Here is a 16,891-nt window from a genome sequence, read left to right as displayed (position 1 = left end):
ACAGGCTGCATAATAATTCCTCAAAGTACTCTATATCAGGAGGGCTTGTTACAGCATTTTTATTTGCATTGTCACCTGCACAGAATACTGGGATATTTTCAAAGAGTATGTTAGCAGAAAGAGAGCAGAAATGGAGAGGGAGGCCAGCTTTCAGCTGAAACTTGAAGAGGTGTAGTCTGTAAATACAGTCTGTAGTGACTGCAGAGATGATGTGGGACTGCAGATGCATTGGGTAGGTAAGGGCTTTTCATGGATGCTCTTTGACGATCTTCAGCTCCCATTTAGACCATCTCATTTAGTCAAGGCTGCTGCTGGCCATCCATTTGTCCAGGGACAAATATTGAGGACTAAATAGTGTTTCTTCACTAATGAACTTATTAAAATTATATTGCACGGAGGTGCTAGGGAGAGAGGAAAGCTGGGGGGCCATTGTGAACAGTAGTGGCCTTGATTTGATCTTCAGCTCCCATGTTTTCTAAAACGTCTTCCCACTGGGTGTTGAGTGTTTCATGCAGGGAAAGCTCCAGGGAATGCGGCCAGTCCAGAATTAGACTGAAAACCTGACCTCCAACATAGTAATTGACCGGAGTGCTGGCCTGGGTTGGACGGTCAGAAGCGGGGACCACACTGCCCCCAAATCATGGAGATATTTCGTATGATTGAGCTGAGAGGTGGAAGGATTTAAACCAAGCGTGTCCAGACTGTGGGAGCCCAGAGCAGATCCGAATGACCCGAGTCGATCAGTGCATAGGCACTAATTGCAACAATTCCCAGCTAAATCCTCACACCAGGTCACACATACCTCTCATCCCAAACCAGCCAGATCTTCCGATGTGAGATTTCTATAGGCTGTTCCCTGTGGAGAATTCTTTTTAAAAAGCGAGTCTGTATCTGGACAAATAACCTGTTGGTCTTCCCAAAAAGTGTTGGCAGCAAGTAGAAAAGCCCATTTCCAAGGACTCCAACTCAAAATCTCCCTTAAACCTCACTTGAGTTTTTAATTCAAGATCTTTTTCTTTGTGAGGAGCAGAAAGCTTGACAGGAAACCCAGAGAATAGCAGGTATAAAAACACCTGCCAGAGGGTCTGAAATGACAACTCTGATGGACAAGTATAAAAAACCTTTGAGATCAATTGTTTATCCCAATATGCTGCTTTGGAGATTTCTGCCACCTTCTCTGTAGACAGTGGGTGGTGCAAAGGATGGGAGACCATCCCATTTACTCAAGGCGGCCGCTGGTCATCCTTTTGTCCAGGAACAAATATTGAGGATTAAACAGTGTTTCTTCACTATTAAACTTATTAAAACTCTATTCGATGGAGGTGCCAGGGAGAGAGGAAAGCTGGGGGGCCATTGTGGACCATAGTGGCCTTGATTTGGTCTGTCATTGTCCCATATTCTCTTAGCCTTTCCTGGATGCTTGTTGCAGCTACCTGGGGGGTGTAGATATTTATGTGGGACATGAAAGGCCCGTGAAATCAGATATGGAATATTGTTGTGGCTCCCTTTGATTTTTCTCTTTGCTTGGGAGAGGTAGAAAAGGTGCATTTTTAGGGGTTTTTGAGACCTTTCAGATCCAGAGGACGTTGGGCACCGCACAGGAACCGGCTCTCATTAAAAGTCTCTTAAGCAGCTGGAATGTGGCTGGAAGGAGATTAAAGGAAATAGATGAATTTAGCAAAGTGCTTAGGCAGAAAAGCAGAGAGAAATAAAAGTTTGAGATCATTATTGTTCTTTCAGATTGCTAGCAGGTGTGCATTAATTCAAAGAGTTGGTTTTTTTCTTACTGTATGATCTGTAGATAATAAACTCTAAATAATCTAAAAATGACGTGCAGTTTGCCTAACTGCAAATATCTGCATATTTTATATTTAATTTTGTAAGAATGATCTCTTACTGTGATCTTGATCTGACCAAATGTTAGTTTTAGCCTAATAAACCACAGTTATAGTTAATATAATCAGAGCTTGCAAACCTCTACTAATAGGGGTAATTGTACCTGTGTCTGTTATGACCCTGAGAGCGGCCCCTACTCCCAGCTGTGCCACCGGTCACCTGCGTGCCCTTGGGCCTGACTTGGGCCTGCATGGCCTAACCTAACTCCTTTAGTTTCTCTGCCTGCTTATCTAAATTGAAATTTGGGAGACGCTCGTTTTGAGAGCTGTGTCTGCGCACCAATCTTGTGCAATGAATCCCAATGTCTATAGAAGCCTCCGAGCACAGTGTTGTACTTTTCTCATGCTGACATTCACATGTCTCAAGTAACGAGTGAGAGAGTTCACATGAGAAAGACTTTCACAGAAAAGTATAATCCAGGTAGCTTTAGTTGCATGTCTTAGATTAGCCAATTAAGTGCTTGTTTTGTTTACGCCTCAATGCAATATTTCCATCCTTCATTTCTAGAGGAAAACCAAGTTACACTGTGTGTTGCAACTTCAGGAATCCACAAATAATAATAAAAAAAGAAGTATTAAGTAAGTTTGTCTGGTCAATCATCAGCTATTTGCGTAGGATGCTGTATTACCTCTGTCAGAATCTGGGTCCAATTTTAGAAAGTGTTTTTCCCATTAAGCCTTTGCTTTACATAGTGTAAAAGATTAACTAGACTTGGTATCTCCGCTCTGTGTGTAGTCCCAGGCTGTTGTGCGCTATTGAGATCTCTATGAAAATGGAATCAAATTCCTCAAAGGTTGTTTTCATGGTGCCTATCATTATCTTCTTGGAGTTTTCCACAAATATTAACATCCAACATCCTTCAGGATCTGGAGAATGTCAATACCTTTCTTTTACACCTATAGAGTTTCAAGCAATAGCTTTTGCACCATGTTTTCCTTCCCGAGTCAGCACTCCAATGGGGACACTTGGACATCCAGTGGGCTACAGAAGAGCACACAGTCTTGACTTTACAATTGCTACTTAAGGAAACATGTCCAAGGTTCTGACAAACTTGCGAGAGCTCAATAGCCCTTAGTCGAATCGTGTCTGCTTAAGGTCTGATTTTCTGGCTTTAGCTTCCCCATCCTATGTGTCTTGCTTTGCTCTTTACCACTAGACTAAAACACTGTCTGCTATGACTCTTCCCTATGAGAAAGAATTAGTGGATTTGAGGCCAATATCCTAGCCCTTTGGGATGAGCGTGTATAATGACAAAAACAAAAAGCCATCAGTTATCTTTGCAACTCTCTGTTTTATCCCCAGTTGAGTTCATACTATTGGACTCCTTTGGAAAGAGAGCCACCAAACCTCTACCCTAGAGCTCTTGCTGTTTCTGAAACCCTCATGGAAAGAAGGGGCTGAGAGCTGATCACATCTTTCATAGGAAGGAAATGACGAGTCTAAATAGTCAGGGAAGCTACTACTGCTGTCTCAAAAATATCTGACAATGGACGAATGCTGGTTTAGCTGGGATGGAGGACACTAAAATGCAGATGGAGATGGCAGGAGGGCAGCTCTCTTTGTTCTGAGATGGGATTTTCGGGGGTTAGGATGCTAGGCATGGATCGTAGTTCTGTTGGTATGTGGACAATCAGTAGCTTGGTATCCAGGAGTTTACTAAATACATATGTGGCTTTCCAGCAGTGAGCAATTTCAGTGTTTTCATATGAGGCTCTTAAACTCTTCTTTCCAGTGTTCATTCCCTTTATCTTGTTTCTCCTCTCTGTACCATGAACTTGGGAAACTTTGTTGCATGGGAGCACAGATACTGCACAGCAAATGGATAACAGCTTAATCTCACGTTTAACTTACTGATGGGTGCACTCTCCTGGGATGTGAGTGCTGAATTTCCAGGTAGGTACAGCCAGAACGTCCCTAAAACATCAGACTTTTGCTGACATCTAAGCCTTTCCCTCACCATGCTGGAGTTGGCATATCTTGATCTTCTTGAGCTTCAGAGCTTGTGCAGACCATGTACTTATGCACCTGGGGAAATATCACTGCCATGAACATGTATATTGGTTTTTAACCACCACAGTGAGTCAGGCAAGGGAGTCAAGCTTGCTCATCCTGTGTTGATCTCACTTGGGTCAGTCTCATGTCCCTCACCATAGTTTCTCCAGCTCATGGCTGCCATGTCCCTTGTGCACCAGCAGTGGTGCCCTCTCTGTCCAGTGTTTGGTGTTTGAACTCTGCAGTCTGATTTGCTCTTTGAAGCTCATCAAGCTGTGTTAATTCCAGTTTCTTTGGCTGAAACTAGCTCCAAAGGTCTGTTTCCAGTATTGCCTGTTTATCTCCTGGCTCTTACGGGGACATCTCTTGTTTCTGTCCCCAAGTTCAGTGGTGACAACAGGATTAAAAGTCTTGTGACACCCTTGGTTTCTAAAGTTTAATATTTGCTGTGTGATTCACAATGATTCCTTGGTTCTTGGTTAGTTTGCAGGTCTTTGGGTGATTTCCATGTGTTAGCTACTTGCGCTTGTTCCTGATAATGGACATGTGAGCGCATCTGTAGACTACTGCGAGAAAGAATGCAGGAGTGCTGTAGGGTTAGGTCAGCTGAACTGTGCTGTAACTCCCATGCCTGCATTGACTGGATTGACTACAGAGAGATCTAGACAACTATGTGAGAAATAAATGTCTATAAAGTATGTGAAGGACTAAAATTGCAGCTGCAGTGCTTGACTTGCATCCTCCATCATGAAGATTATATCCCTTATGGTCTTACTTGAACACCTGAGTGTTAGAAATGTCTGTCTCTTGTGGAGCCAGGTAAATCTCATCTTGGTCACTTCCATTGGTTAAAATCCTTTACTTGTAAATAGGAGTGTGGTTGGCAACGCGGACGCTTGCCACATTCACTGGTGCAGACTTTCCTTTTCTCTGTCTACCAGCACAGATCGGCATTTGCTGTGCAGGAACAAACACCTGGAAACATCACCAGTCAGACCTGGTCAGATAACTCAGCTGCAAAAGAGTCTTGCTTTTCCAAGGAACCTGATAAAGGTGCAGAGGTGAAGAATCTCATTTACACACTCCTGTGGGGCATTGCTTGTTTGCCATTGTACCGACCACCTAACTGGTGTCCATCTCCATCTGGCTCAGTTTGCTCAACTGCTGAGCTGTGCAGGGGCTGCACTTTGAATCCTGGGGGCAGTTCTGGGCCCCTCACACCAATAAAACCCTTGAGGTGCTGGAGCGAGTGGAGAGAAGGGAACGGAGCTGGTGAGGGGCTGGAGCACAAGTGTGATGGAGCGGCTGAGGGACCTGGGGGGTTCAGCTGGAGAACAGGAGCTGAGGGGAGACCTTCTGATCTCTGAACTGCCTGAAAGGAGCTTGGAGCCAGGGGGGTCGGGCTCTGCTCCCCAGGAACAAGCGCCAGGAGCAGAGGAAACGGCCTCAAGTTGCACCAGGAGAGGTTGAGGTTGGATGTGGGAACAATTTCTTCCCCAAAGGGCTGTGGGGCATTGGAACAGGCTGCCCAGGGCAGTGCTGGAGTCACCATCCCTGGAGGGTTGGACAGACGGACATGAGGTTCCCAGGACATGGGGCAGTGCCAGGCTTAGGTTAATGGTTGGACTTGGTGATCTTGAAGATCTCTTCCAACCAAAATGATTCTATGATTCCATGATTCTGCGAAGCTGACGGAGTGTCACTGCACTGCTGGTGGGGTTGCCAGCATCTAGATAGTCTCTGTGGATACGCTTCAGAGGTTGCTCCTGATCTTGTCTCTTTGTTTGTCTGACTCCACACTCTATTTGTGGATAGTCCAGTTTGCTGACTGGCGGAGCAGAACAGAAACCAATTGGCTCATCTCTTTGTCCATGCTGAACTACTCATTGGACTACATGCTGGATTTACCAGCATGAGTAGGTATGAGAGGGTTTGAGGAAGGGGAGGTGTATTATGCAAATGATAATGTTGGGGCTGAGACATATCCAGATGTAAAGGTTTAGGGGGTTTCCATTATCTGTCTGGTTTTGGTATTTTTGGGGGAGGGTGGGGACTGACGCGTTCTGTGATTCTTACCTGTTTGGTAATTAGGAGCGACTCTCCTGGTCAGTGTTGTGCAAACACACGACTCTGCCCAGTTTGTTTGCAGCCCTTTAATCTTGCATCAGCGTAAAATAATTCCTGTGTGTTTCCAAGCATCCTAAAGACAATAAGGGAGATATTTTTTTTTCAAGAAAAATATTGTCTTGCCATGAAAAGTGAAACCATTTGTCTCAAAAACTCTCTGACATTTTTTAGCTAAATTTCATATAAACACATATAAGTGCATTGCCACTACATTTGGCAATACATTTTTAGTAGACTTTTCCTTTACTTTTTCAGCAAGAAAGCGTTTTCCAGCAAAAGTCGTGCTTGCTTTAAAAAGGTGTTAATTGATAATATATCCCTATTGGTCTTTCCTAACTATGTCTAGTGGTTTGGCACCAGTCTACAGAAAACCCCGAAATGACGTGGTTAATCAGATTGGACATCAGGAACAATTTCTTCCCCAAGGGGCTGTGGGGCATTGGAACAGGCTGCCCAGGGCAGTGCTGGAGTCACCATCCCTGGAGGGGTTTACAGGATGTATAGATAAGGATCTTAAGGACATGGTTTAGTGCTAGATTTATGTTATAGTTGGACTCAATGATCTTGAGGGTCTCTTCCAACCGGAATGATTCTATGATTCTGTGCTTTATGGAGTTAGGACAGGGCTGTGACATACAGTAACCTGCAACACCATTGAGTAAAACAAATCTCTGTGTATGGTGGTGAATGTATTGTGAAGGAATCAAAGCTGGAGGGACACAAACATGTTCTCTTCATGGGGTCAAGAAAACCTCCCACCTGAGGTTACTGGTGACAACACACGCATGTTTATTCTCTCTCCTCACAGTGTTAGTTTGCTAATTCGCCTTGGTGTGTGGTGTAGATTGTCGCGGTTGAGACGGACAAATGACATGGACCAAGTTCTTTCAAGATGAAAGTAATAGATGCCATTTATTGCTACAAGTGCATTTTTATACAATTCTACCAGTTCATGTGTCTTTTCACTATTGGTTACAAGTTACAGCACTAACATCTCATTGGTTTATTTTCCTATCATCCATGTTATTCTTCTATCCCCTTCTCTCTCACAGGTACATCTCTCCTCTCTCCGGATACTCCTTTACTCCCATCCTTCTCAAGGGTAAATCTTAATATCTCAAGGCTGATCTCTACTCTCATATTTTCTGTCAAGGATTCCACAGACCCACTGCAGTTTCCCACAGTAGATGGGATGCTAGATCTAATCAATCTGTATTGATTAATCTTCTGAGCTGGTAAAGCACCCTGAACAGTGGCTTTCTGACCATCTTCCCTCTGATCACCTTTTCTCTCCCGTGACTGCCATCTTCAATAACTCTCCATTTTTTCTGCTTTCTTTCAGCTTGACCGGGAAGGAAGCTCTGACCCACTTCCCATCCCTGGGACCCTCCGCAAGCTCTGCCCAGGGGAAGGTGCACGTGAAGCAGTGTGACTTGCTGAAGCTGTCCCGCAAGCAGAAGAGGCTTTGCCGGCGGGAGCCCGGCTTGGCCGAGACCCTGCGGGACGCCATCCGGCTGGGGATCATGGAGTGCCAGTACCAGTTCCGCAGCGAGCGCTGGAACTGCAGCCTGGAGGGACGGACCAGCCTGCTGAAGCGAGGTACAAGGTAGTCTTTTGTTTGCAGTATTGACTCTTGCTTGGTGCTGGAGCCCTTGAAAATTGCATCTCACATTAAGCAAAGTGGGGCAATAACCAGGGAATGCAGAAATTGTCTGTTTCACCTAAGAATGGGAGCTGTGCGATTTGGGCCCTTTTGCACCACAGCACTGGTGTGGACCCACCTTGAATCCTGGGGTCGGTTCTGGGCCCCTCACACCAATAAAACCCTTGAGCTGCTGGAGTGAGTTGAGAGAAGGGAACGGAGCTGGTGAGGGGCTGGAGCACAAGTGTGATGGAGCGGCTGAGGGACCTGGGGGGTTCAGCTGGAGAACAGGAGCTGAGGGGAGACCTTCTGATCTCTGAACTGCCTGAAAGGAGCTTGGAGCCAGGGGGGTCGGGCTCTGCTCCCCAGGAACAAGCACCAGGAGCAGAGGAAACGGCCTCAAGTTGCGCCAGGGGAGGTTGAGGTTGGATGTGGGAACAATTTCTTCCCCAAAGGGCTGTGGGGCATTGGAACAGGCTGCCCAGGGCAGTGCTGGAGTCACCATCCCTGGAGGGCTGGACAGACGGACATGAGGTTCTCAGGACATGGGGCAGTGCCAGGGGTGGATTGTGGTTGGACTCGATGATCTTGAGGGTCTTTTCCAACCAAAATGATTCTGTGATTCTAAAATATGCCTTGTCCTCATCTTTCCTGCATGGTTGGTCACACATTGAAAAGTAGAAAGAAGTTCATGCCTTTGACTTGTGGATATTTCTCCAAGAGCAGAGTTTCCTGGGCTGACCATTTTCCTTTTCTGGCAATCTGGGATGATGCCATGAAAAATAAGGGTTAGTGTGTTATGTCAATGGACATTTTAAGAAAAACCTCTTTTAGCTCTTTGGATATTTTTGTATGTAAATCCCTGTTGTTCTCAGATATAGAATTTAATCCTAATTTACTGTTTGAAACCACTATTTATCACCGTTAAGGCATTTCAGTGCATGTTTGCAAATATCTCCTAAGACTATTTCACATATATTTGGAGTCTCTGCACAAGTTTGGACAGAGTGGACAGAAGACGTGCTGGCTTCTTTTTCACAGAAGGCTTTAGAGGAAGAAAATGGTCTGTAAGTTCTATATTTGAGGTAGGAGGGGCGATAATAAATCCTTCAAATTATAAGAATTTGAGAAAAATAGAATGAAAACAGACTCTGAAACTATTTCACTATAAAAGTTCCCAGAGCTTGCACATACATGCTGCTGAACATGTCCTCATCCAATGCCTGACTGCCTGTTATCGAGTTTCAGCTCTTCAATAATGTTTAGTAGCATCTACTGAGTTTTAATCTTTAGTATTATTGAGTTTCAGTCCTTTGACAATATGTAAAGTCTTAAATAAAAGGGGCTGAATAAGCCAACATTAACTTTGACGAGATTAAAATGTTGATTTTAATTTGCATTTGGATTGAAGTTTTTTAATATTTCCATTTAAAATTTTACTAAACTAAATCTTAAGTTAATATTTTAGTAAACCAGCACATAAAAGATGAGATTTACCTCATTTTAAGACTGCTGTGAATTTTTTAGCCCACTGTGGAAGAAGCTGTTTGTGATAATTTCGAGTGACTTTCTGACATCAGTACCTTCATCAGCCTCAAAGAACTTGAAAATGACAATTGAATAATCCTCATCTTCAAATAGCTTGAAAACATTTAATTATGTCATGGTGGCATGCCTCAACATTTCCGTGGACTCCCGACTGACAAAATAAAATATCACCTATAATTTAAAACCTGTTTTGGCAGATGAGGATAACTGTCTGAAAACTTTTATTACACAATCTTAAGGATCAAATGATGATTTAATACACAAAAGTATGCCAGATACCTCTCCTATATGAAAGGACAGCTCGCTGGAAGCAATTATTAGTTCTTATTTTCCTCTAAATTGCAAATAGGTTAGTTTCTTCCACAAAGAACATGAACACTCAGCTGCCGCTTTTGATCTATTTCGCACATATTCCTACTGCTGTTTTGTTGCTGCTGTGGAAATTGTTGGTCAGAGAACGGAGTAGGTTTCTTTCACCCAAGTAGTGATGAAGAGTTTTAGACATTATTAAATCATTCCATATTGCCTCAGTCCTAGAGGAACTGTAAAGAAAAACACACGCTTTTTAACAGTCTTCAGTGGTCTTATGAATGCAAGAGGAGAAAAAATACCATGTCCCCACCATTTTTTTCCCTATATTTACATGCTTCTGGTAAGTTTTAGGAATGCCGGATTTATTTTCACAGTCTGCACCATTTCTTTTACACTGGCACTCCTCTGGATACAACAGGAAATCTCTTTCTGCATAACCTACAATCCTTCCGTGACTACTGCAGTCACTTATGGTGGCTATAGCTCTTCACTGATCCATGCAAAATCCTTCTATATTCCTTCTCCACTTCTTTAAAAATCTGTGAATAGAGGTAGGTTTAGAACTATTCTGGACGGGTATTTCAAGACATCTTGTTGCACAGTGGCAGTTGTTGTCTTTCTAAAAGCTTGCAAAGCAATGATGATATTTTGGTTTCCAAGGTGTACCGCAGAGGCAGTCAACTGCTGCCGGCAGTCAAGTAAGCGGTATTTGATCTCAAACAACATGTTGATTCGGGGAAAATAAATACCTATAGCAAAGACAGCACAGATCCAGTTACTCTGAAAAATCCTTCTTGAGAAATGGGTGCTCTACAATAATCCTTCCTTCAATCAATCCGTTTCTTTGCTTCATGTTTGTCAGATTCTTTGACCTTGGAGCAGTGGTTTCACTGGTGTTATGAGGAACCTAGGAATGGGACAGCATGGGACCAATGGCCCAGAGATGTAGAATTTCCATCATTGGAGGTTTTGAGAACTCAGATGGACAAAGCCCTGAACTACTTTGGCACTGGAGTTAGCACTGCTTTGAGCAGGAGATTGGACTGAAGACCTTGAGAAGTCCCTCCATCCTAAACCTTTCTACAATTCTACAGCTTTCTGGTCTGCTCTATGTTTGTTTGTTTTCCCAGAGAGATGTGTCTTCAACTTGCTCTGAAATGCTCGCACTCTCTTTTCTGTAGCACTGAGAAATCTTTGACCTTGAGCATCTTTCCTCTAGCAGAATCACCATATCGCTAAACTCCTCCTATTATAGTTTTCCTTGTGGTCTAGAGCACACCACACCACAGAATGATGTCTTACCATTGCAGCAGACACTTTTCTGTATTTATAGGCTGCTCAGCTAGAGAAACAGTTCCAGAGAGCTCAGGAGAAGACTTGGACATGTGCAAGGTCCTACCAGAGTAGAGCTGGCTTGCTTCGGCGTCTTGAAATTCAGTTCTGTGCTGGATGTTTGCAGTCAAACTGACGAGCAAAGATATCCACATTTAGATGTTCCCCATTGCACTGAGTGCTTAAGATTTCATTATAATCACTGACAACTCAGCCAATGAGGTCAGGAGAGTGACTCATCCCCAAACCAGACCCTGACAGACCGGGCATTGGCTCCAAGCTCCACGGGCTGTGGTGACAAGAGCTCCATTGATGTAGTGGGAGGATAGATATGCAGGGCATATGGAGAAACCCCCACTTAGATCTTCTCAAATCATGCTGTTGGAGATGATTGCTGCTCATTTCTGCTATGTCCTACTGAAAATGCAGCTTCAACAGCTCTGTTGCTCATTGTTATTCCACAAAGACTTCAGGACCATCCAGTTTTTCCTTTACTCGTGGGATTAAACAATTAAATGGTGGTAAGTCCCTTACAACAAAGTAGAAGGAATCATCTTAGACTTTTCAGACAAACATTTGGCATCCTGGTGACCTTGAACCTTTGTCATGAAAGGAGGTGGGAGGTGCGGAGGACCCGTTCTGAAAGTGTGCTCGTTATCTTCAGTTACTGCTGTCTGCAGTGGCCTGACCACAAGCAATGGTCTCTGATTTCAAGTGGCTTGAAATGTGGCCAGCACTTACGTGGAGTGCCACAGAAGAAACCAAACCATCACTGGTCAGAAATAGCAGAAGCAGTGTGGCATTCCACAAAGTCAGATTTAGCAGGGTATGTGGAGCTGACTGGTACTGCTGGCTTTATATGGTGTGGGAAAGTGCTTCTAAAATGCTCTCCTCCCTTCTGGTATCAGTATGTTGGAAAGGATATTGGGAATCTGGTAAGAAATTGGAGACAAGCTACTGGAATATTTTTTTCAGATGTAGGATGTCAAATGTATCTTATCCTCTCTTAGATTCTTCTTTTGGCTTAGCCACTGTTCAAAAACGCGTGAGCATCATATTGATAACCACAACCTGTATTGACCGTGTTCCATATCAGCTTTTCCAAAACTTTTGATGGATTTGGTGACATTTTTTCACTACTCTTCCAGTACCCTGGAAGATTTTACAGACCATCACCAACCAGAAAGCTTAATTGTAAGTTACTTGTTCCAGTGATACAGCAACTAAAATGGTGAGATAGGAAGCAGTTTGTTGATTGATCTCCTTGACCTCCTCCACATTGTCTTGACTCTCTCATCTCTGTCCATACTCTTGCTAGATCTTTCATCTAAAATTCTGGAATTCCAATGAACTCCTGTGAAGTATGTACTGAAGCTGCTAATGAAGCCTTTCCATTATGTTCATGATTCATCAAAATTTCATTCTTCTCAGTGATAGCTATCAGAAGAGCTCTTTGTCCTGTTGTCTGGTCGGATTTATGGTGACTTCACCCGGATCTCTGCAGTCAGTGGTCTGATCTATTATTACAGCTGAATGGGAGTTCTTTGAGGGAACAAAATGATAGAAAGATTTGAGGTTGAACTGGATGAATTCTAGAGGTCCCTTCCAACCTCTGCTCAAATCAGGGTTAACTGCAAGACTAGATCAGGTCTCTGTGGTTCTCCCTCTCTCTTCCATTTTTGGGGAAAACAGATTCGTTTCCTTCTGATGTGGAAGGAAATTCAGCATTTTCCACTATGCAATACTGGTTTGCTTCAGTGTTTTTCTTTCCATGTGAAAGTGTTCTATTTTTCATAAACTGAAACATTTTTGTTTTGGCCAATCTTATCTATTGATCGGTCAGTTGCCTTTCTCTTCCTTGCTCTGCTTCCTAAGTTATGGACTTGTTAAGCAATTTCTTATTAACAGTTTGATGTACTGTGAATAAACTCTGGAAGAAATGTTAAGATTTTCCCTTGGATTAAATAGGAGAGGAAGTAAATAATCAAAGGAAAGTATTTTGGGGTTTGGGACAGGTTTGTGTCAGTCAGGGTTTTCTGGAACTTCTGTTGAGCCCAAGGGTGCCATATCACAGAATCACGGAATGGTTGGGGTTGGAAGGGACCTCAGGAGACCATCTAGTTCAACGCACCTGCTCACGCAGGGTCCCAGAGCAGATCACACAGGTGGGCCCAGGGGGTTTGAATGTCTCAGAGCAGGAGACTCCACACCCGCTCTGGGCAGCCTGGGCCAGGCTCTGGCACCACAAAGGGAAGAAGTTTCTCCTCGTGTTCAGATGGAGCCTCCTGTGTTTCAGTCTGTGCCCGTTGCCCCTCACCCTGGCGCTGGGCACCACTGAACAGAGTCTGGTCCATCCTCTGACACCCACCCTGAGATATTGATCCATGGATCAGATCCCTCTCAGCTTCTCTTCTCCAGCTCCACAGCCCCAGCTCTCTCAGTGTCTCCCCATCACAAAGATGCTCCAGAGCCCTCAGCATCTTTGTGTCCCTCCCTGGACTCTCTGCAGTGGCTCCTTGTCCTTCTCAACCTGGGGAGCCCAGCACTGGCCCCAGTTGTGCAGATGTGGCCTCCCCAGGGCAGAGAAAAGGGGGAGGATTCACCTCCCTGACCTGCTGCTCACACTCTTCCTTACACACCCCAGGGCCCATTGGGCTCTTGGCCACACGGGCACATTGGTGACTCACGGTCACCCTGTTGTTGATCAGAACTCCCAGGTCCCTTTGCAGAGCTGCTCCCAGCAGGTCCCCCAACCTGTGCTGGTGCTGGGGGTTGTTCCTCCCCAGATATGGGACCCTGCAGTTGCCCTCATCGAACTTCATCAGGTTCTTCTCTGCCCAATCCTGTGTGCCCAGGTCTCACTGAATGGCAGCGCAGCCTTTTACTGTATCAACACAACCCATTCCTATCTGATCCCAAGTCTTCAGACTGAATTTCTATTCAGGTACTGTACTTTCTTTCCCGGTTAAAATGTCATGTTGCGTTATGGTCACATACCTCAGGGCAAATGCAGCCAAGTTGGAAAGCCTGCTTTAGAAAGGATAATAGCTTCAGAAAGCATCACCACAGTCATTTGGAGTAGGTAATTTACAGGGAAATCAGAAAATCCAGCCATGTGTGGGAGAGTTCGTCTTTCTTGCTCAAGATGCCCTTTAACGTAGAACCTTTCCCAATCAAACCACCTGTGCTCTTTCCATATGAAACACTGCTATATCGTGCCAACACAGCTCCTCATAAAAACATTTCAAAATAATGGGTCAGATTTTAAAAATATTTTTTAATTCTCTACTAAATATTTCCTGAATTTAAGCCACAACATGATTTCAGTGGTGGTCTATTCACACCTACCAGTGGTGAGGACAAGGACAAATGGAGTTACATGACTGTTGTTTTTTTCAGTTGAATACTTTCCCAGGACTGTTTGGCTGTTGCCACCCATCCATTGTGGTCACCTGGGGTGTTACCACACCAGTTACTTCACTCATGATATTGAGTTTCTCTGCCAGGAATGGTGTGCAGGTAACGGAAGAGTTTCATCTCTTTGTATTTTTAAGTGTTGTGCTTGGTTTTAGTTCACAGACAGTTAGGAGAGCCAGTGAGGTGGATGAGCACCTTGTTCTGCCTTTCCTGCTCCTACCGTCTCCTAATCCTTCTCCTGTGCAGGTTTTAAGGAAACCGCTTTCCTGTACGCAGTGTCCTCCGCAGCTCTCACGCACTCCCTGGCCCGCGCCTGCAGCGCCGGGCGCATGGAGCGCTGCACCTGCGACGACTCCCCGGACCTGGAGAACCGCAAGGCCTGGCAGTGGGGCGTCTGTGGAGACAACCTCAAATACAGCACCAAGTTCCTGAAGAAATTCTTGGGTCAGAAGAGGATTGGCAAAGACCTGCGGGCCAAGGTGGACATCCACAACACCAATGTTGGCATCAAGGTGAGGAGCTGCGGCTGCAGACCTAGAAAGAAGTTAAGGCTCAGTGCAAGTCTTCTAACACATCCTTAGCCTTGACCTCATTAATGGTTATCAATATGGAAAGGGGCAGTGTCAGGAGGATGCAGCCAGGCTCTTCTGGGTGACAACCAATGATGGGACAAGGGGCAATGGGTGCAAACTGGAACACAGGAGGTTCCACTTAAATTTGAGAAGAAACTTGTTCCTGGTGAGGGTGGCAGAGCCTGGCCCAGGCTGCCCAGGGGGGTTGTGGAGTCTCCTTCTCTGCAGACATTCCAACCCACCTGGACACCTTCCTGTGTAACCTCATCTGGGTGTTCCTGTTCCATGGGGGGATTGCACTGGATGAGCTTTCCAGGTTCCTTCCAATCCCCGACATCCTGGATTCTGTTTGTGACAGGGGTATCCAGTGCCCCTACTGCCAAATCAGACATGTACCTGTGGGTTGTGGACTGTATGGTACTGAGAGTGCCCTGGCAAGTCTCCTGAACTCTGGTGTGAGGAGCTGCATGTTTGGAGTGGCAGAGTAGCATCCTGTGTCCTCTGCTGGTGTCAGGGGCTGAGTGGCAGCAATCAGCAGCCCAGTAACAGCTGTAAAATTCACTGGCTGAATTACTCCATGGGTTACGCCACGGCCACAGGGAGTTCTGAGAACAGCAAGAGCTTCAGAGCTGGTGTGACATGTGAAGCAGATTAAGGTTTGACTCTCTCGAGATCAATTATGAGACTGCTGGCGATTTACTCAAGGTATTGGTTCTGTCCCAAGTTTTGGTCAGGGAGACCATTAGATCAAGCATTTTGAAATGTATGTTACAGGCTATTGACCTATAATTGTTCTCTATTTACTGAGTTTGATTACTTGTTTGATTATAGCACTGTCTTGATTTGAATACACCAAAGGGAATCCATCCTGCTGGACATACTCAGTTTCAAGGCTGACTATTCCTCCTATTCCAAATAAGCTTAGTAAAAAATTATTCAATATTCAGTATTTGGCCATTTGTCCTCATTCATCCTCTCAACTCTCTGGCTCACCAGTCAGCTCTGTAGCCATTCCCCTGTGTGTTGTGTCTTTTTTTTTTTGATTACAGTTTCTCCTCCATAAAATAGGGAAAATACCAATAAAACTGGAGTACTTCCAGGCTGTCCGCAATCTGAGGGGTTACCTCTACCCAGGAGGGTAGGCTCATGGTCCTGGTAGATAATGACTACCACTTCTCTTCCTCATCAGGCTGTGAAAAACGGTCTCAAAACCACATGCAAGTGCCACGGTGTCTCTGGCTCATGTGCTGTCCGGACATGCTGGAAGCAGCTTTCTCCTTTCCACGAGATTGGACGACTGCTGAAGCTCCGCTATGATGATGCCGTCAAGGTCTTCAGCACCACCAATGATGCTGTGGGACACTCGGAGCTGGCTGGCCCGCAGAGACATGGCCATTCCCCCAAGCACCCCGCTTCGCCCCGCTCTACGGACCTGGTGTACGTGGAAGACTCCCCCAGTTTTTGTCGTCCCAGCAAATACTCCTTGGGAACTGCCGGGAGGACCTGCTCACGGGAAGGCAACTGTGACAGCATGTGCTGTGGACGAGGCTACAACACCCAGAGCCGGCTGGTTACCTTCTCTTGCCACTGCCAAGTGCAGTGGTGTTGCTATGTTGAGTGCCAACAGTGCATGCAGGAGGAGGTGGTCTACAGCTGCAAGCAGTAAAGTCAGGGCTGGAGGGTGAAGAGAAGCCCTGGACTATGAGAAAGCAGCAGGACATGATTCTCTGCTGTGGGGTGAGGGCAAGAACCAAACATGTCCAGTGCTCCTATTATCTCAATGTTGAGATCTTCCGATCCCTGTATGAGGGATGGAAACCAGAGGTTTTGTCAGGTATCAAATCAGGAATGAGGGACAGAGAGAAGAGGTAACATGGGGACAGCAGAAACACTGAAACAGTCAAAAATACCTCTCTTGAGCTAAAACTTGCGCTCTCGTCTGCAGGAATAACCCCCTTCTCCATCCCTCACTTGCACTCATGTAAATACATCAGGGTGGTGACGCTGAAATACTGAGGGCTTGTGCCCTGGTTTCTAGAGAGAAGAGAATTAA

At 45.1% G+C, this 16,891-nt stretch overlaps 1 protein-coding gene across 1 annotated transcript; it reads left to right on the top strand.

Annotated features, from left to right (window-relative positions):
* Positions 1 to 7,364: 7,364 nt before the first annotated feature.
* On the top strand, positions 7,365 to 16,504 carry WNT9B (Wnt family member 9B; the record flags this gene model as incomplete). The annotated part of the gene is made up of 3 exons (XM_080359927.1): positions 7,365 to 7,614; positions 14,513 to 14,778; positions 16,028 to 16,504. Exons 1-3 carry the CDS (start codon positions 7,539 to 7,541, stop codon positions 16,502 to 16,504), a joined length of 819 nt encoding a protein of 272 aa, XP_080216053.1. The 5' UTR covers positions 7,365 to 7,538.
* Positions 16,505 to 16,891: the final 387 nt, after the last annotated feature.

This window comes from Nesoenas mayeri (genome assembly GCF_963082525.1).
Source record: "Nesoenas mayeri genome assembly, chromosome: 26".
NCBI lineage: Eukaryota > Metazoa > Chordata > Aves > Columbiformes > Columbidae > Nesoenas > Nesoenas mayeri.
The sequence above is the reverse complement of the archived record's forward strand: the minus strand, read 5'-3'. Positions and strand labels throughout refer to the sequence as shown.